Here is a 20,041-nt window from a genome sequence, read left to right on the forward strand (position 1 = left end):
GAAACTATTAGTTCCTAAAATTTATGTTGTTGGCAGCTGTCTTGTAGAAACAAATAAATGATATTAAATTAGCTTATTAAATTAGATGATAAATAATTAAACATATAATTTGCCATATATATAGTTTCAAACATCCTTGCTAGATTGTGATATGCACTCTTATTAACCTACTGTATTTTTCAAAAATATATTTTTGATACAAACTTCTCAGGTAAAAACTGTAATAAGTCAAATACATTGTATTTAAACTTATATTATATTTATACTTATTTTTAATGTACAATATATGAATTCTTATAGATTTAATTGTATACAATAAATTTATAACGTTAATTCCGTTAGTTCTAATCTGTTCTACTGTCTTTAACTCTTTATACTATTACTACAATACTGAAGTAGATCGTTAAATTTATTAGTGTCTCAAGATGATATTTAATCTTCATAAATGTCACAATAACAAATAAATTTTATTTAGGTGATAAAATAAAGATAAAGAAATAACTTTATCTAAAAAAATTTAGAATTTGAGTTTAAAAAAATAAATTACACATCTCTTTATTAGATTGCATGTGTTTATAAATATAAGATATTGTGATATGAATATAGAAACATAAAATTATATTTTTAAAATATTGAATTTAAAACAATAAATTACACCTTTTTTTGTTAAAGATGGTTAAATTTATTTGTTTATAAGTACAAGACACTAAAATATAAATATAAAAACATAAAATTATATTTTTTGACAAATAAAATATAAACAAAAATATTATGTTATTATTTTTTATATTTATATTCTTTATATCATGGCTAAAAGAAACAATTTGAATTTTCATAAACCTAGGAGCCAAGTTCACTTATGCACCCAATACAAACGATGAAATTCAACATTTACTCCCAATAATTTCTTTTTATTTAATCTCCGTCTGTCGCACAAAAACACACTCCATGGTGAGAAAGTGATCGTGACGGTCACGGCGCAGGTCATTAATACAGCCTCGAAGAAAATCGTTTCCCCGTACCGAAGCCGTTACTCTGTTTCGTTTCGTTGCGTTGCGCACTTCAGTGTCCACGACCAATTCTCACACACACCACACCATCGAAGAAGAAAGCTCATAGCACAGGTTCCATTCCATTCCATTCTATTTCAAATCCTTTCTCTATTGCTTTCACAACGCATCTTCTCTAACTGCGGTTAGGTTTTATTTTATTTTATTTTTCCCTTTGTTTTGGTGTTTATTATTGTTGTTTTTTCATGTGGTTCTGAGTATAATACCTATTATTACTTTGCTGCTAGGGTAACTGATTCGCGCAAGCTTCAGAATCAGGACTTGGTGCTTTTTGGTTTCTGCTTGATTCTGTTGGATTAGGTTTCTGAATTTCTGGTTATTCTCGGTTTTCTTTCTTGTTTGGTGAATGTGGATGAATTAGGATTAGGATTTTTGGAATAGGAAATTCAGATTTGCTTTTTCTCCTTTTTGTAACGGTGACAGATAGAAGCAGGAGGTGGTGCTGGTTTGAGGAGTGAAGTTGGGGGGGAAGTTAAACCTAGGGCTGCAACATTTGGGAGACAGAGGTTTGATTGGTTGGATTAGGTTTGAGATTTATAGCTATTGTATGTTTGTATTGCTGTTGTGGTATGAATGAATTAATAATTTTTTTTGGTTGAAGAGAAGAGTGCCGTTTGGTTTTTTGTAATGATTCTAGGAGTTAAGTTTTGAAACCTAGAGCTATACAGGGGAAAAGAATGGATGGAGGGGATGTTAGGGCTGGGGGAAAGAAGAAGAGACCTAAGCCTGTGGAAATTGGATTTGATTCGGATGATGATGAGCCGATTGGCTCTATGTTTAAGCTGAGGAAGTCACGTGGGTCTAAGAAGAAGGTTGGTTCTGCGGCTTCTGAGGGGTCTTGTGGCGATGGGGCCAAGAATGTCGATGCTGTGACAAGAAAGTTGGTTGATGCAAAGGATGATTTGGTGGGAGGTATGGATGATACCTTGGCGAGTTTTAGGAAGAGGTTGAAGGGATCTGGAGCCACCAGAGCAACTAGTTCCGTGTTGAATGCAACGGTGGAGTCTTCTGACAGGTCTCTTGATCTTTCTGTTGACGGAATTGAGGGTCATGTTGCGTCTGACGATGATGTGGTAGCTCGCGGATCTGTGAGAGGCTCCAAGGATGAGAAAGGGGTGAATTTATCCGTTGGTGACCGCTTGCAGCATTCTTCTGATGAGAAAATGGAAGATTCATTATCAGCAATTTTCCGAAAGGCACAATCTAGTTCTGTTAGGAAATTCCGAGGCTCTTCAGGTTCAAGGAAGAAGAAAGAGAGTCACAATGGGGATAATAAAAAGCATGGGGATGGCTGTTTTCTGGTGGAAGTCACTGAAGGTATTTGTCATTCTAACATATTAGATGTCTGCAATGAAGATAGACAACAGTTGTCTTCTATTCAATCTGAAAATTTTCGTTGTGCTTCTGACCAAGAAAGAATCCTCAATGATGCTTTAAAGCAGTGTTCTTCCATGTCACATGACGTTGAAATGATTGATAATGGCTCTCTCTCTAAAGTAGTGGAAGGGGTATCTGGTACCGAGGGCGAGGTGAAGAATAAACTGACTGATGAACTAGCTCCAGTTTGTAATTTTGGTTCAGAACATGGCTGCACGTCTATGAAGAAAGAAAATTTCTTACCTCCTTGTGACACTGAGCCCTTGGTTAAATCAACCGGAAATATATCGAATGAGAATAATTATATTGTTACTGGAAAAGTTTTCTCTGGATGCCAGGTGGAGGTAGATGAAGGTGTAAAATCTGAAACCGAAGTCGTTTCGGATAAAGATTGTTGTGACTATAATGGTTTAAATACAAAGCCTGATGTTAAAGATTTAGTTCTAGGTATTTCACTTGAAAAAAATGATGTAACTGCCTCTGGTAGCTTATCTCCTAAAATGTCTGTGGAAGCCAATGAATCTGAATTAGATGTTCTGTCAAATCACTCGAAGAAACCTTTAGAAGTGTATAGTGCTTCAATTCTGAAATGCAACTCCATGTTAGATCCGGTTCAATCTGATGGATCCTCCCTTCCATCTGCACCAGATGAAAATGAGAATAATGCAGAATATAATGATTCTCTCTCTGATTTTGCCTACAAAGACAGTAAAATTCGTGCTGTGCGAAAGGCTAAAATGCATAAGCATGGAGATATGACTTATGAGGGTGATGCTGATTGGGAGAATTTAACAAATGATCAAGCTCTTAATGAAAACCATGCTGCTGAAGATTCTGAAAGTGTTGCAGTAGTTGCTGTATCAGCTGGGCTGAGAGCCCATGCAGCTGGTCCAATGGAGAAAATAAAGTTTAAGGAGATGTTGAAGCGTAAAGGTGGTCTCAAAGAATATTTGGCTTGCAGGTAGATAAGCTTTGATCTTTGCATTTGCTTGCAATTGATTTAATATTTTATTTTACTTTTTTTTTAGTGCTTGTTGGTTACAAAACTCTTTAATGTTTCCAGGTTTTAAATTTTATTTTAAAATTTTTATTCTTACAGGGAATTGCTGGAGATCTTTTGTTATTCATAACTGAATGTGTTATCTGCTTTAGTTTCACAAACACAAAAATGAGAATATTTATTTATTGCCATATATCTCCTGTTGCATATTAACTTGTCTGATTTAGCGAATGAACTAGCTTTTAGTTGTCATTTGAAAAAGACAAAAACATATAGACGGATAAATTACCACATTCATTTTATTAGATGCCTGTTTTATTGGTTCTTTTTTCCCCTTTGTCTTTGGTCATTGCACATTTCTTAATTTTGTGGGTTATGGTCCCTTTGGACATCAGAATTGGAATCGTAGTGTGGAATTGAATCTCAATTCCAATTCCAAGCTCTAATTCCATGCTTGACCCCAAACGAGACATTGGTGTTGTATTGTGATGGGCAATGGCCTTCCTCCTGTATTTGCTAGTGAAGCTTGCTATAGTAATCTCTGAATTTAATGCATTGCAGAAATCAGATCTTAAGTCTTTGGAGTAGAGATGTTACGCGTGTTTTGCCTCTTGCTGAATGTGGAGTTAGTGATGCTCAATCTGAGGATAAAAGTCCTCGTTCATCTCTTACTAGGGATGTCTACACATTTCTCGATCAATGTGTAAGTTTGTCAACGTGTTATGCAGCTATCAATTTTCATTTCCCTGGCTCCCTTACCCTACGAATATTTGGATCCATATTTTGTATTTGATAATTTAATCATTTTCAGTGCATTTTTCAATTATTTTTTCTTTTTGGTGGAGAAAACTCACTTTCTTTTAAAGGAAAAAATCTGCGTAGATTTGGATTCTAAATTGCTACAAACACAAAACAACCTAATCCAGAAACTGTTTGTGCTTATTTAATGGTGGGAAATGACGAAATCCTTTTTCCAGGGTTATATAAACATTGGTATTGCTTCTCAAAAGGATGTTGGAAGTAGTGCAATGCATTCTTATAAACTTGTGAAAGAAAAAGGTTTTGAGGAAAGCTCCACTGCTTCAATTGCTGACTCTGAAGAGGGAGTATCATTTATTGTTGGTCAAACTAAAATGTCAGATGTGTCCATGGAGAATAACCATGGCCTTAAAAGGGAGGATGAAGACGTACCAGCTGAAGCTACAGAAGGCAGGAACGCAGCAACGATAAATTTATTAAACACAAAACAACCTAAAGGAGAAAATTTTGATTCCCAAGATAATGATGAGATTCAGGAAGGACTTGGTGGAACTAGACATGTCAATATAAACAATGTTGTTCCTTCCTCCAAATTTCCTGATTGCAGACTGGCTTCTGCTGTAGCTACAGAACAGAGCAATGAATCTATCTGTGTTAAAACCGTCTCGGCTGATCGCATAGGTGATCAAATGTTGTCTGATTCTGAGGCTAGAAAGAGAGTTATTGTCATTGGAGCTGGTCCTTCTGGGCTAACTGCTGCTCGTCACTTGCAACGTCAGGGGTTGACTGTGACTGTACTCGAGGCAAGGAATAGGATAGGAGGTCGAGTATTTACAGATCGCTCATCCCTTTCTGTCCCTGTGGATCTTGGTGCTAGCATTATCACTGGTGTTGAGGCTGATGTGGCCACTGAGAGAAGACCAGATCCTTCCTCACTGGTTTGCTCACAGTTGGGCCTTGAGTTGACAGTACTGAACAGTGACTGTCCTCTCTATGACATAATGACAGGACAAAAGGTCCCGGCAGATATGGATGAGGCACTGGAAGCTGAATACAATAGTCTTCTTGATGGTATGGAATTGCTTGTTGCTCAGAAAGGTGAACAAGCAATGAGAATGTCTCTTGAAGATGGTTTAGAGTATGCCCTTAAGATTCGCCGCTTGGCACATGCTGGAAGTGGTGAAGAAATTGAACAAGTCAATTCTGGAGATAGTCCGTTGGATTCCAAAAAGGTCAGTACAGTGGAAAAAAAATTCGAGCAGGACATTTTAAGTCCTCTGGAGAGAAGGGTCATGGATTGGCACTATGCTCATTTGGAGTATGGATGTGCAGCTTCACTTACAGAAGTTTCTCTTCCCAACTGGAATCAAGATGACGTGTATGGAGGATTTGGAGGAGCTCATTGTATGATTAAAGGCGGTTACAGTGCTGTTGTTGAGTCTCTTGCAGAAGGGCTTCCTATTCAATTGAACCATGTTGTAACAAATGTGTCATACGATATCGAGGAACCTGGTTGCTGCAGTAAAGTCAAAGTTTCCACATCAGATGGCAGTGAGTTCTTTGGGGATGCTGTTCTCATCACCGTTCCACTAGGCTGTTTGAAGGCAGAAACCATACAATTTTCTCCCCCTTTGCCTGAGTGGAAATATTCTGCTGTTCAGCGTCTTGGTTATGGAGTTCTCAATAAAGTGGTTTTGGAATTTCCAAGTGTATTTTGGGATGATGCTGTGGATTACTTTGGAGCAACAGCTGAGGAGAGAGGTAAAAGAGGTCACTGCTTTATGTTCTGGAATGTCAGGAAGACAGTTGGCGCTCCTGTCCTTATAGCATTAGTTGTTGGTAAGGCAGCCATAGATGGTCAAAATTTGAACTCTTCTGATCATGTTGAACATGCATTGAAGGTTCTTCGTAAACTTTTTGGGGAAACTTCAGTTCCAGATCCTGTTGCCCATTGCGTAACAGATTGGGGTAGAGATCCTTTTAGCTATGGTGCTTACTCTTATGTTGCCATTGGAGCATCAGGAGAAGACTATGATCTATTAGGGAGGCCAGTTGATAACTGTTTGTTTTTTTCTGGTGAAGCAACAAGCAAAGAACACCCTGATACTGTTGGTGGTGCTATGATGAGTGGACTTCGGGAGGCAGTTCGCATAATTGACATATTGAGCTCTGGTAATGATTATACTGCAGAGGTGGAGGCAATGGAAGCTGCACAGAGGCAGCTAGATACTGAAAGGGATGAAGTTAGGGAGATAACAAAGAAACTTAATGCAGTTGAGCTTTCTAGTTTATTGTACAAGAACTCTTTAGATGGTGCTCAAGCTGTGACCCGGGAAGCTTTATTAAGAGAAATGTTTTTCACTGCAAAAACCAGTGCCGGGCGCCTGCATGTGGCAAAGCAATTGCTAAGTCTTCCTCTTGGAAAGTGGAAATCCTTTGCTGGTAGTAGAGCGGGGCTAACCGTTCTCAACTCATGGATACTGGTATGATTGTACTACTTGATTCATTATTGTCAAGTTATTTTGTATCTTCTTTGACAAATAGTACTCTGAGCATGCAGCCATTTCTGGTAAAAAACATAAAAAAGATAAATTTATCCTTTGGTTATAGGATTTTAGATTATGTGCTTCTTATTCCATATATCTCAATATAGGACTCCATGGGGAAGGATGGAACCCAACTCTTGCGACATTGTGTGCGTCTTCTTGTACGTGTTTCCACTGATCTGCTTGCTGTACGCGTGTCAGGTGCTTTTTTCCCCTTATGAATTTTTGTGTGTATGCATTGAAATTCATGAATTTATGAAAATAGGTTTTATTACTGGATCTCATCTATCTGTTATATCTAATATTTGAGGTAGAAATACATGATTATCTTAATGGGATCAGTTTGCGTAAGATTAGAACAATTTCCTGTTCCATTTTTTTTTAAACTATAAATGTCAAACCCAGTTTGTGCCTTTTCTTATGATTACCAACTCCCTACTCATGATCAATCTAATGAAATATGAATAATTTCTTTATATTTTTTTTCCAATCCCCTTATGCTCCAGGAGATTACTCTGTCTGTCATGTGGAATATGGTATCTTTAATTTGCCTTGTATTTTTGTTTTAACTTTCTTATTGTTGGTGCAGGAATAGGAAAAACTGTGAAGGAAAAAGTTTGTGTACATACTAGCCGTGATATTCGTGCTATAGCAAGCCAGTTGGTCAATGTATGGCTTGAAGTTTTCCGCAAGGAAAAAGCTTCTAATGGGGGTTTGAAGTTGTCGAGACAAGCAGCTGCTGTAGATTTATCAAAGAGAAAACCTTTGAAAGACTCTGCCTCAGGAAAGCCACCTTTGAGTACACAGCATGGCATGCTTGAAAATAAAGGAGGTTTGCTGAATCCTGCATCTGCTGGAAGCAATTCACAAGTGAGGAAATCGCACAGCAAACAGGGAAAACAACAAGCAGCAAATGACTCAAGGCATGATGTCAGTTCTTCCAGGTCCCAAGGTTCAATAGACAAAGCTGCTGCAGAGGAGGATAACTATTATGCCTTGACTGAAGAAGAACGGGCTGCCATTGCTGCTGCGGAAGAGGCCCGTGCTAAAGCACATGCTGCTGCTCAGGTTTGTTTCTCTTCGTGCTTAGTTTTAATTCCATTAATCTGTTGGTGTGGTGCTTGCTTGTTACAACTTACAAACTTTACTCGAGTGTCTGCTTGTCCTGGTTGGGAACATGGCTAACACTTATGTCCTTATTGGATTAGGTTTGCTAGTATGAAGGATGTTAGGTGCATACTCGTGTAATACAAATCTGCTGGAAACAAGCCTAACTGTGATCAAATTTTGCCTGGTTTGAGTGAACACAAAACCAGCTGTTTTGTGGCTTGAGCTTTATAAAAAATAGGGGTTGCATATACTTTTAGCAAGCTCTTTAGTTGTAGCATCTGTTTTTACAATTTATATTCAATATTTTATAAATAGTTACAGGTAAAATAATAAAGAATAGCAATGATGTTGCCCCTTGACAAACCTATCATTTGGAAATAATTGTTGGAGAAAATAGGCTTATGCAGGCAGAATCTCACCTTAGATGGGTTGTTTATATCTGGAAAAGGCCTCTGGAAGTCCCAATATGGAGGGTAGTTAGGTGGAGGGTATAAGAGTAGTTACAGACCAAAATTATAGATGAAACCATTGAAAATAATTTAGATTATAAGGAATTGACTGTAATAGTGTAATATGACTTATGATAGGACATATGGTGTTGTTTGATCTACTAATTGATCTCATTTAGTAGGGCAAAACGTAGTTCTTTTTATTGTCAACAGACCTATGCTTCCTTTACCTATTTTTTGTCATGTTGCTTTAAAGATTTCATGGATTTTGTTCTTTGCAGGCATATGCTTCTGCAGAAGCCAGATGCAGTACACTACTACAGCTTCCAAAGATACCTTCCTTCCACAAATTTGCTAAAAAGGAGCATTGTTCACAAAATGATGAATGTGATAGTAGAAGAAAGTGGTCTGGTGGAGTTTTGGGAAGGCAGGATTGTATTTCTGAAATTGATTCAAGGAATTGCAGAGTTAGGGAATGGTCAGTTGATTTCTCTGCTGCATGTGTTAACCTTGAGAATTCCAGAATGTCAGTTGACAACCTTTCACAGAGGAGCCATTCAAATGAGATTGCCAGCCATTTGAATTTCAGAGAGCACTCAGGAGAAAGTGTTGCTGCAGCAGACAGCAGTTTATATACAAAAGCTTGGATTGACACATCTGCTGGTGTGGGTATAAAAGACTCTTATGCCATAGAGAGATGGCAATCTCAAGCAGCTGCAGCTGATTCTTGTTTCTCTCATCCAACCATACATATGGGAGATGAGGAGGATTCAAATGCTCAGTCGATGTTATCCAGTCGGAAGCGTGATGGTTTGGCAAATGAGAGCTCTATTTCACAGGTTACTGTAAATAAGGAGGCCTTAAAAGGTCATCACCGGGGAGCTGATCATATTAAACAGGCTGTTGTGGATTATGTTGCCTCGCTACTTATGCCTCTTTATAAGGCAAGGAAACTAGACAAGGATGGGTACAAGGCTATCATGAAGAAAAGTGCAACAAAGGTGATGTGAATCCTTTGCCTTTTTGAACTATGTATTTGCTAAATTAAGAAATTATTATCATGATTTGTTAGGTCGAGAAGTGATAACTTAATCAGAATGTCATTTTAAGAGGCAAATACTCTTCTTTTATTACTTACAGCTTGAGTGTTTCAGGTCATGGAGGCAGCCACAGATGCTGAAAAAGCAATGATGGTTCATGAGTTTCTAGATTTTAAACGGAAGAACAAGGTACTTTCGTTTTCCTTTTTATAATCATAGGTCCAGCTACCATTCTTTTGGTTCTTCTCCTGTGGTAGATTTCATTTTAGAATATGCCATTATTTTTACTGATATTGATGATTTACATCATTCACTGCTGGAAGCCAGTTTCTAGAAAATTTTTTCAATAGTGACTGATGGGATATTTTTCAAGTGGAGCTTCAGATGTGCTTCTGACATTATAACATTTTTTTTCACTGACATTGGTTGGATGGCTGAAATATGCAGATCCGATCCTTTGTGGATGTATTGATTGAGAGACACATGGCAGCGAAATCAAATGCAAAATCTTAATGTTCTTTGGATTGAATAGCCTGTGGTTACTTCTGTGTAACGGTTGCCAAAGTCTTGGTTTTTTTTCCGTACCTTAACTCTCAGGCTGTTGTTCGTCAAGAGTATGACAGGGCACCTCAATCTGCCATTTTAACGAACCTTGCCACTAAAGAAACAGATTGCGCAGGCAGGTTTGAAGATGACAACGAATCGCATTCATCCATATTAGTATTTTGTCTTTCATCGAGGTGTTTATTCCAAAAACTACCTCCGAGGATTGAAATCTTAGACCCCATTTTTGTTGAAGGGGTTTCCAATGGACAAGATAAAATTTGACCTTATCAATTTCTTCTATTTGTACAGCTTAGGATTGTTTTAGTGATGACAATTGACAAGCATACATATCCATTTCCCATTGTCGTACTGGAAACTTTTCTTATATAACATCAATTAGTTAACTCTTATTTCTTTCTCCAAAGTGGGGAAAGAACTATGCTTGGTTTTATTCCAGCATTTTATCCTCCATCTTTATTTACCACTCTACTCGTGTGTATAGTATGTTGCATGATATCTGTTTATAGTTGAGTAAGCTTCCAAATGTGTAACAGAAAAGTCACTTACCTCTGAGAATGAGCCTCTGGATTGCAGCATGAGATGCCGATTTCTTTTGAATTGATGTGTATAATTTTAAGCCAATCATTCAATCTTGGATGTTATCTTGTGCTAACTATTGCTTACGCCGTTTTTCTATTGGCTGCAAGGCTAAGAAAGATTTTGTCAATCACATAAGAGGGGAGGTAATGATTATTCCGCCATTTCCCTGTGATTTTGATGGTTATTTAACCTCTTACCTTCTAATTTACAGGTGCCTTTTGTTTTCCTAATTTCATGTCTATTCATTCTGGTTTTATGGATGATGACCCTTCATGATTATACTGCTTCTGTTTCTACTGCAGGAAAGAGGAAACTACTGTAACTACCTCGTTTCTATTGATTGTTTATTACAAACCAAAAATATATAGCTGCCAGGGAACTTCACTTTTTGATAGCTGTGTCTAGAAGGGTGGAGTACATTCTTCTTATCGTAAGCAATGTTTCTACTCCGAATTTATTATACCTTTTGGTGCCATATGGCTGAGAATTATCTATGTTCTTTGATTTATTTGGAGGATAATCGTACTTTATCATGGTCAGGCCACATAGATTGCCTGAATATCACAACAGAAAACTATCCCTGTATTTTGTGGATACATTTTTTTTTGGTATGCTTCGGACTACTTGAAACTACTGCCTGTGCTTGAGCCTTGAGGTGATTACAAGATGGTTTCAATTCAAATTTAGATTGATTCTATGTTCTAACCATACTCAAATGAGTATTACTGATATGGTCAATCTCTTCAAAATGTTTATTCTCTTAATATACTCTCGAGGTCAAATATTTAGTAGTTGCGCTTCTGAAATTAAATTGTATTATTCGGATAAGGAAAAAAAGAAGCCATTATTCGGATAATTTATTTGTACTTCAACATATATATATAATGGCTGATCTTATTTATTATAAAATTCTTTCAATATTAGTATTTTTTATTTTAGAAATGTTGTGCAGTATATTATGTATTATTATAAGATAAATATAGAATTAAATTCAAAGTAAATTTTATTTTGATCAGAAAAACAAAAATGATGGAAACTAAATACATTTTTCCCTATAAAGGAGTAATGACGATTGGTGAGCACCTATCTAACTTCTTTATCGTCGGATTAACCATATGAACTGAAGGAATTCTTGGCCTCCATATCTCGGAGATTTTGTTCATGAATGAATAATATGTAATTATTAAGTGATTTAAAAATATAAGCAGTGTCAAAGGGTTATATTTGACTTCTTTTATTATGTATTTTGGTGACTAAGTAAATCTAACTTTAAGTTTAATAGAACTAATTTTACAACATAAATACTAGTCGTAAATTTAAAATTTTCATACTTATAAAAAACTCTTTAATATTTAATACATAAAAAGCTAAATGGTCAACAAAAAGAGAAACTAAAAATAATTAAGTAAAATACTTAAATTATAGAAGAATTGTGCAATATATTTATCAAATAAGTTAAAACAAATAAATTTTATATTTACTAGTTACTACTCAAGTTATTGCATTTACCATAAGGTGAGTGAGCATGGCCCAGTTTGATCCGAAAACCCAGTGTGTGTGGATAAAAAATGACCCGGTTTGTGACAGGAGCGAAGCTGGAGGGGAAGGGCGTCTGCAACCCACGAACTCGAATCGGCCGTTTAGTGGAAGCAGCAGCATCATAAGCATCATAGGGAGAAGGGTTGGCACAGACGAGGCAGACGGACAAACCAATTTACAGGAGATTGCACAGCAGAGGAGGAGATGCGGTTGTGTCTTGGCCCTGAGACCAGGAAGCTCAAGGCAGACCCAACGTTACAGCCAGGAGCGACATAGAAGCAGACCGGCGACGATGGAGATCTGTGGCAACACTGAAGCGGATGTGCTGCGAGCTCAAGCAGAAGTCTTCGCGGAGGACGATCGGCCTTGTCAACGCCTCCATGCATAAAGAGTTCGAGCTTCTGTCGGAGGGTGGTTGACATGGGTGGAGCCAGGAGGTTTGCTTGCGTTGAAGCGGAGAGGAGGGTCGATGAGGGTTGGGTCTTCGGGGTTGGTTCGCTAGGCAGCGTCAGGTTCCGGGTGTAGGGTCGGGTCAGTTTCTCTGGCCCAGATCCAGGTCCAAAAAAAAAAGACCCGGTTTGATCAAAAGGCAAAAATCGCATCCTAACCTCCCAGGCGTCATCCTTCCCCTTCTTCGCAGCAGCTCCTCCTCCTCTTCGCATCTCTGCTTCGGATTACTCGCCACCACAACTCAGTCACCGCCGCAACTCTGTTTCACAGCCTCCTCCCTCTCTTACTCAGCTCTCTCCTTTCACCATCGCCGGTGCCTTCTTCCTGTAGGTAAGCCTCCGTTTTTTTTTTTATTATGATAAACGAAAACATTGATTTGAAACTTATTATAAACCCTAATAGTTGATAATATACTTTCTTAATATTTTTATCGATTCACATCTCAAATTCTTATCAAGAAGTATCATGAATTTGTAAATATAGAAGTATCACTGTTCTGTTTTTATAGCATGAATTTGTTGGAAATATTGATTTCTCTATTTTAATTTATTATGCTTCATTGCTTGTAGTGTTCAAAGAATTTGTACTGCTTGAGAGGCAAACTGGGAAACTGATGAGAGGTAAACTCAGCTGCAATAGTATGTTATCTGTGCTCGATTTTTCATCATGTTTCGGACTTTATTTGGGGATGTAAGAAACTATGGTTTACTTCGAAAGGGATATATTTACCAGCAAAGGTTTAGCCTTGTGAATGTTAAGTTGAAATGGGTGAAAGATCGAAAACTGGATGCCGCTGTAGCTGGTCAGAGAGATCTTAAGGCGGTTGAGATCCTTGTTTCCATCATTGCCTCGTCTTCCGAATGTTGCCTTCCCATATATCGTCTTAATCCCCATCGCGGACAACTGGGTCTTCCTATTGATCTTAAGCTCTCTACCTTTATCAGAAGATATCCTACTATTTTTGTGGAGTCCAATTTTCTTGACAGTGGAGGCACTCCTGTTCCAAGTTTCGGCTTGAGTCCTCAAGCCTTGAAGCTTCACCATAAGCAAGTTAACATCCTTGAGCGTGATCAGTTGGAACTCAGGGATAGGCTATGCAGATTGCTTATGCTAACAAGAGACAGGATCCTTCCACTACAAACTATTGATCAATTAAAATGGGACTTGGGTTTGCCCAATGATTACCCGAGTTCTTTTGTTCCGAATCACCCTGATCGGTTCTCTCTTGTTCGCCTCCCTGATAATCGTGTTGGCTTGAAGTTGTTGTTTTGGGATGACAAGCTCGCTGTCCCGGAGATACTGAAGAATGCTTCTTTACAACAAGATCAAGAAGACATAAAAAATGGAACCTTAGCCTTTCCGGTTAGTTTCACAAGGGGTTTTGGTTTCAGAAGAAAATGCATGGAGTGGTTGAAAGAGTGGCAGAAACTCCCCTATACTTCACCTTACACTAATGCCTCACATTTGGATCCTCGTACCGATGAATCCGAGAAGAGGGTCGTCGGAGTCTTCCATGAGCTCCTTCATCTCACCCTTCATAAACAAACCGAACGCAAGAATGTCAGCAACTTGCGCAAACCCTTAGCGCTTCCTCAGAAATTCACCAAAGCATTTGAACGTCATCCTGGTATTTTTTACCTTTCCAATAAGAGTGACACGCAAACGGTGATTCTTAGAGAGGCCTACAATGGTAGGGAACTCATACAGAAGCATCCCCTTGTGAGAGTCAGAGAGAAACTTGCAAATTTATTGAAGAAGGGGTTACATGATAAGAGTAGGGGTTACACAAGAGATATAGATGAGTCAGACTCAGACATAGAGACTGAAATGGATGAATATGATTCAGATGGCTTCCCCATAATCACTAAAGAGGGGTGGGGCCGTGTCCCGTGGGGCGGGTAGAGTGATGATGATGGATCTGAAGAAGAGGAACAAGAGGAGGGGGAGGAGTAGGAGGAGGAAGAAGAAGAGATAGAGAGCGGGTTTTTAGTTCCTACAATCATTTGGAGTTGACCTTTGGCACTATTACCTGACAGGTTAGCGGACAACCGTAGCAGAGGTCGATTTGTCCATTTTCCTTAATTAGTGGGGTCTGCTTGAGGTTTAAAGATAATTAAAGTCAGTTATGTCTCATGGGAAAAAGGTCATAGCCGGATAGGGTATTTACCCTTTTTATTATGTGTCATAAAAGTTGAAATCTTATAAAAGACTGGTTTAGTCAATAAAAGTCAATTGTGCTAGTGCATATTATGTAGTGACTTTACTTATGACTTTACTTATTGTACACTCTACAGTCATCATTCAACGGTCATCCATTTTTATCAAAATATCTGAACTTATGCACTCCCAATAATCAAACATGTTAATTCTTCTATAAATGTTTTTAATGCTAATGCTAATGCTGCTCCTCCTTCTAACAAGTGATGAGTATATCACTCATCCAAGCCATATAGATTTCTATTGACTGGAAAAATACAGAAGTACAACTTTAGTGGGAGGTTTTATCTTTTTATTTTAATATACAATAGAAGTTGAAAAAAGATTCAAGTGATTATCGGATGAAAAAATTGATAAGCAAAAGTATATGATATATTCACACACAAAAAAACCTTTTTATGATGTCCATCTCTTTGAAATCGGTCGAGTTTAACAAATGTTAAACAAATCAATTGAATCGGTTCATCGAAATTTCGGTTTGAAATTAACTGATTTCGAGCAGATAAATAAACTAATGTTGATTAATATTTTCTCCTAAAAATATTTTAAAATTTATTCAAAATGGGAAAACATTAAAATTCTTGTTGATGAATTTTGATGAATGAAAAAAAAAAAAAGTAAAAATTCGATACAATTAACTTCATCTAAAATTTATAACACAGAATTATTGGATATTAATTTAGTCAATTTCCACAATAAGAGAGAGAGAGTAAAATTAGTGGCTACGATTCTCCACGTAATGGGTACCCGTCACAACCGTCACTGCCCGCGTAAGCACCCTTCTCTTCCTCCCTCTAATAATTGAAACCAAACTTCTCTTTTCTTTTCTTTTTTAATTTATTTTTTCTTTCTCTCCAAATTCCAACTTCTCGCCCCTTCGTTCTTCTTTCTTCTTTCTTTCCTCTGCTTCCCATCGTTGAAATTTAACAGAATCACGCATACACTAACAAATAGAATACACTTTTGCTATTATTATTGCTTCTAACATCATCCAATCCAATTTTTTTTTCTTCAAATATAGCATAGTTACTGTTAAACACAGACAGAACACACTTGAAATTTGAAGAGACTTATGAACACGATTCGGTCTCGTTGGTTGTCGAGAAAAATGGCCGAAGAATTTGGCAAATCAGCAACCGCAACCACTTCCTCCACCGAAACACCGCGTTTTTGGCCTTCTCTCTTACGTTGGATTCCAACTTCCACCGACCACATCATCAATGCCGAGAAGCGCCTTCTCTCTCTCGTCAAGTATCCATCTCATAAACCCTTTTCTTCTTAGCTTCTGTTCCTTACTCCTCTGCTTAAAAGTTGAATCTTTTACGATTTTTCCCGGTCTTAATTTGTATGTTGGTCTAATCTAATCCATTTCTTTGAGATGAATTTGATAAATACTGTTTAGAGTGCATTTGATTGTTATGTTTGTAAAGTATGCATAGCTTGTGTTTGAATAAACTCTTCAATGAGAATATCAGAAAAAAAAAAATTCCCTTTTTTCCCGTTGTTTTGATGTTACAACTTGATCCAATAGCACTTCGAAATTGTTTTTACTAAAATTGTTCCTCTCTTTTTTTTGGTGCGGCAGGACTCCATATGTTCAAGAAAAGGTTAATATAGGCACTGGTCCACCAAATTCTAGAGTTAGATGGTTTGGTTCAGTGAGCAATGAGCCACGGTTTATTAACACCGTTACATTTGATAGTAAAGATGATGCTCCTACCCTTGTCATGGTTCATGGATATGCAGCTTCACAGGGTTTCTTCTTTCGCAATTTCGATGCTCTAGCTAATCGATTTAGGGTCATTGCTATTGATCAACTTGGGTGAGTGAGATATGCTTGTATGTTGTATCTGAGTGTGATCCTACTGATGTTTTTAGTGCTTTGTGCTTTACGGGGTCATTGTGAGTTTTGATTTTGGAGGGGAAGGAAAGTGAAGGACTCGAAGCGTAAAAGGAAGTATCCTTTTACTACTCAAGTTCTTCTCTTCCCCTAAAAGACTCAAGCTCGCAAACACCCCCTTTATGATTAAATTTGAGGGAAGTAATGTTGTTTCAAATTGAGGCCTGTGTTTTGCTCTAACTAGTTGCATTGAAACGTTTTTGTCAGTTGGGGTGGATCTAGCAGGCCTGACTTTACATGCAAAAGCACTGAAGGTTGATGCTAAAGTTGATTTCGAAATTCGAATAGAAAAAGTTTCATTCTTGTTGCCTAAGTTGAAAGTATGAGTAGCAAAATACTTAATCTTTGTTGCTTGACCATGCAGAAACTGAAGCATGGTTCATCGATTCTTTTGAGGAATGGAGAAAAGCCAAAAACCTGAGCAATTTTATATTGCTCGGGCATTCTTTTGGTGGTTATGTTGCTTCCAAGTATGCACTTAAGGTTAATGTCGTTCTACAGTGTACTAAAATGACTCTAATTTGGTTTTCTTTTGCTTTTTCCTTTTTAAAAAGAATTATGGTATATATTACTATATCCTAATGTTTATTCTTATGAATAGCACCCGGAGCATGTTAAGCACTTGATTTTGGTGGGACCTGCTGGTTTTTCACAAGAAACAGAGAGGATTACAAAGTTCTTATCAACATGGAAAGGATCAATTTTGAACCAGATATGGGAATCTAACTTTACACCTCAAACTATTATTAGGTACACTACTTTGTCCCTATTTCTTCATCCTGTATATCAGTTTTATCATTTAATTTCGCTTGAATTAGTTTTACTATAGAGTTAGTGTTCTTTGTATCCCTTCCCTCAAAATGACAGATATTTTTTCAGATAAATCTCTAATTGATATTCTACATATGTTTGTCGCAGAGGTTTAGGTCCTTGGGGTCCTGATATGGTGCGCAGGTATACAAGTGCTAGGTTTGTTACTCATACAACTGGTGAAATGCTGAATGAAACTGAAACTAGTTTGCTGACAGGTATGATCTGATATAACCTATTAATATGTGTTAAAGATGTAAGATTATATTCTAATTATGTATTTATTTTTACTATTGAAGATTATGTTTACCATACTCTAGCGGCTAAAGCTAGCGGTGAGCTGTGCCTCAAACATATATTTTCGTTTGGAGCATTTGCTAGGATGCCCCTTCTTCACAGGTTTGATGATCATTCTCCTGCTGTTAATTATTGAATTATTCATTCCTTTCTGCTTTATTACTTCAAAAATGTTAGTAGTTGAAAATGAAAGGTTATTTGGATTTTAGATTATAGTATTTATAACTTGATTCCATGTTCTATATTTACTATTGCGTGGCTCATAGAAAAGATAAACTTTGGAAGCTTCTGATGTCTTCAATGCATTGAAAATTTAAAACTTACCAATTTTTTTTAGAAATTTAAATAGTGTGCTCATAAGGCTTTTGTTTGCAAAACCCCTATGAAATAGGGGAATTCATAGGAAAAAGTAATAGGCCACAAGGGAAATTGACTCTAACGGGTTGCAAAGACAGTAGTGATACACCATTCCTAAAAATCCTCATAAATATCATTGTAAAAATTAAATGAGGTAAAAAAGTTGATTCAATTAATATCTTTGATGATTAACTTGCAAAATATGATATGGCTTCATATCTCTATAGGTTCAAATTTCCACTTGCTATTAGTAGTTAGGATAATGCTATAACCTCCATTTTCTGCCTCTTTTGGTGTTTCAGGGCTTCAGAGTGGAAGGTGCCCACCACTTTCATATATGGTATCCAAGATTGGATGAATTACGAAGGTGCCCAAGAAGCGCGCGACCAGATGAAGGTTCCATGCGAAATCATTAGAGTTCCCCAGGTACTATCACTTTCTCCTTGTCCCCAAACAATGAAAACCCATTTTGAATGTTGTTTTAAATTTGGATAAGGTAAATTACACTGACATCCCTTATGGTTAGGAAATATTACACACAACCCCTTTTTTATTTGTAAAATTATACACTAAACAACCCAGGATTGTGACATTCTATCCTCCTCCAGGGAATACAAAATCCTTATTTAAAACCACCCTTACTCCATGGTGCATATAAGAAATAGGCCGAAGGATTCGGGTTATATGACACTTGTCGCTCTTATGTTTTGCAAAACGTGACACTTTGGTTGGTTAATGTCTCATGACAGAAAATACATAGATAGTGAGACAAAGATCCCTGTCATCATTGTTTGGACAAATTTTGTTTAAGGATAAAATCATTGTCTATTTTTGTATATGTCACCTTTTTCAAATAGGTTTATGTGTTTCGGTGTTTTTAAATTCTTTTGTTAAGAGTTAAGACAATTTTCAAACAGGACCTAACCTCTGTTGTAAACATAACATTTGAGAGGTTAGTATAATTTACTCTCTATATTTTTGAGCTGAGAAATTTGGTTATTTTTTGCAGGCTGGTCATTTTGTGTTCATTGACAACCCAAGTGGCTTCCATTCAGCTGTGTTCTATGCTTGTCGTAGGTTTCTTAGTCCGAATCCCGATAGCGAGTCCCTTCCGGACGCGTTAACCTCTGCATAGGCCATAATCTTGTGCATGCTGTCTAGAATTTTATTATTATTTGTGAAGTAAGGTTATTACAAATTAAATTCCATGGGTTAATGAAGCCATGTTCCAGTCTTTTGCTTGATAGAAATTGTAGTTGTAAGAGCAATGACAAGGAACACAACCTGTGTCATGAATTTGATTACTGAAAGATGTGCTGAATTAAACTTTGTAATAATAAGGTTGTTCTTCTGTATAGTTTGTACTATAAATGAGAAAGTGATAGCCTATGTTGTACTATAAATTAAGAACTCATTACACCTGTCTTTTTCCCCTGTTGACATGATTGTAAAATCTAGTTTGCATTGAATCTGAAAGAGATACAACAACACTACTCAATCATTTAAAATTTCATCGATCTAATCTAAGTTAACTTTGGCACCAATATCAAATTTGGACCACAACAACGGTAGAATCAACTTTTTTAAACCCCCTTCCCCTCCCCCTTGAATTCACCATTCTAAAATACATTAACTAATTTATCACCATATAGCATATAGTATATATAGAATAGAAATAACTACAAGAGAAATACGTCCTACAAACAATTTCTCATAAAATGATAAAATGCATAGTAAAAATGTTATGTATATACTAAAATTAAGTGAATGTAGTAAAACAAAATTCCGTTGCCGGGACTTGAACCCGGGTCTTTCGGGTGAGAGCCGAATATCCTGACCAACTAGACTACAACGGAAGCTGTTAACAAGACTTGGGAGTTCTAGGTTATGAGTGAGGGGTTCAGAGAAACAATCCAAAATCTGCGCAGGGTTTTAAGCTCAAAGCAGAAAAACAAAAAAAAAAACAGAGCTGCC

The 20,041-nt window shown here is 37.1% G+C and overlaps 3 protein-coding genes and 1 non-coding gene across 10 annotated transcripts; 3 read left to right on the forward strand and 1 right to left on the reverse strand.

The window, feature by feature from the left end:
- Positions 855–11,179, forward strand: LOC107645291 (lysine-specific histone demethylase 1 homolog 3). Of its 7 annotated transcripts, none has more exons than XR_002348070.1 (11): positions 855–1,194; positions 1,298–1,370; positions 1,494–3,408; positions 4,009–4,150; positions 4,425–6,689; positions 6,860–6,953; positions 7,342–7,820; positions 8,593–9,312; positions 9,466–9,540; positions 9,799–10,708; positions 10,800–11,176. XR_002348070.1 is itself a non-coding variant. In XM_021103631.1 (9 exons), exons 2-9 carry the CDS (start codon positions 1,748–1,750, stop codon positions 9,862–9,864), a joined length of 5,502 nt encoding a protein of 1,833 aa, XP_020959290.1. In that variant the 5' UTR covers positions 855–1,124; positions 1,298–1,747; the 3' UTR covers positions 9,865–11,179. The 7 variants fall into 7 exon arrangements, 1 of the variants encoding a protein (XP_020959290.1); XR_002348066.1 differs by having other exon boundaries at positions 855–1,124; positions 1,298–3,408; positions 10,800–10,927; positions 11,038–11,176; XR_002348069.1 differs by having other exon boundaries at positions 855–1,124.
- On the forward strand, positions 12,531–14,813 carry LOC107645290 (protein ROOT PRIMORDIUM DEFECTIVE 1). Its single transcript, XM_016349279.2, has 2 exons — positions 12,531–12,816; positions 13,056–14,813. Exon 2 carries the CDS (start codon positions 13,153–13,155, stop codon positions 14,386–14,388), a length of 1,236 nt encoding a protein of 411 aa, XP_016204765.1. The 5' UTR covers positions 12,531–12,816; positions 13,056–13,152; the 3' UTR covers positions 14,389–14,813.
- On the forward strand, positions 15,511–19,493 carry LOC107645289 (probable 1-acylglycerol-3-phosphate O-acyltransferase). Its single transcript, XM_016349278.2, has 9 exons — positions 15,511–15,954; positions 16,289–16,525; positions 16,811–16,857; positions 16,968–17,086; positions 17,205–17,353; positions 17,522–17,631; positions 17,713–17,812; positions 18,370–18,493; positions 19,077–19,493. The coding sequence occupies exons 1-9, from the start codon at positions 15,776–15,778 to the stop codon at positions 19,200–19,202; spliced, it is 1,191 nt and encodes a 396-aa protein (XP_016204764.1). The 5' UTR covers positions 15,511–15,775; the 3' UTR covers positions 19,203–19,493.
- Positions 19,851–19,923, reverse strand: TRNAE-CUC. The gene has a single exon. It is a non-coding gene; the product is annotated as a tRNA-Glu (tRNA).

The sequence above is a fragment of the Arachis ipaensis genome, chromosome B06 (genome assembly GCF_000816755.2).
Source record: "Arachis ipaensis cultivar K30076 chromosome B06, Araip1.1, whole genome shotgun sequence".
Lineage (NCBI taxonomy): Eukaryota > Viridiplantae > Streptophyta > Magnoliopsida > Fabales > Fabaceae > Arachis > Arachis ipaensis.

What these genes read in the sequence shown, in the direction of transcription:
- LOC107645291 (XM_021103631.1), top strand. Translation starts at nt 1,748, where the DNA reads ATGGATGGAGGGGATGTTAGGGCTGGGGGAAAGAAGAAGAGACCTAAG. An exon ending in TTCTCAACTCATGGATACTG is followed by an intron (nt 6,690 to 6,859) that starts GTATGATTGTAC and finishes ATCTCAATATAG; the next exon opens with GACTCCATGGGGAAGGATGG. An exon ending in GCTTGCTGTACGCGTGTCAG is followed by an intron (nt 6,954 to 7,341) that starts GTGCTTTTTTCC and finishes TTGTTGGTGCAG; the next exon opens with GAATAGGAAAAACTGTGAAG.
- LOC107645290 (XM_016349279.2), top strand. Translation starts at nt 13,153, where the DNA reads ATGTTTCGGACTTTATTTGGGGATGTAAGAAACTATGGTTTACTTCGA.
- LOC107645289 (XM_016349278.2), top strand. Translation starts at nt 15,776, where the DNA reads ATGAACACGATTCGGTCTCGTTGGTTGTCGAGAAAAATGGCCGAAGAA. An exon ending in CGCCTTCTCTCTCTCGTCAA is followed by an intron (nt 15,955 to 16,288) that starts GTATCCATCTCA and finishes TTGGTGCGGCAG; the next exon opens with GACTCCATATGTTCAAGAAA. An exon ending in AGGATGCCCCTTCTTCACAG is followed by an intron (nt 17,813 to 18,369) that starts GTTTGATGATCA and finishes TTGGTGTTTCAG; the next exon opens with GGCTTCAGAGTGGAAGGTGC.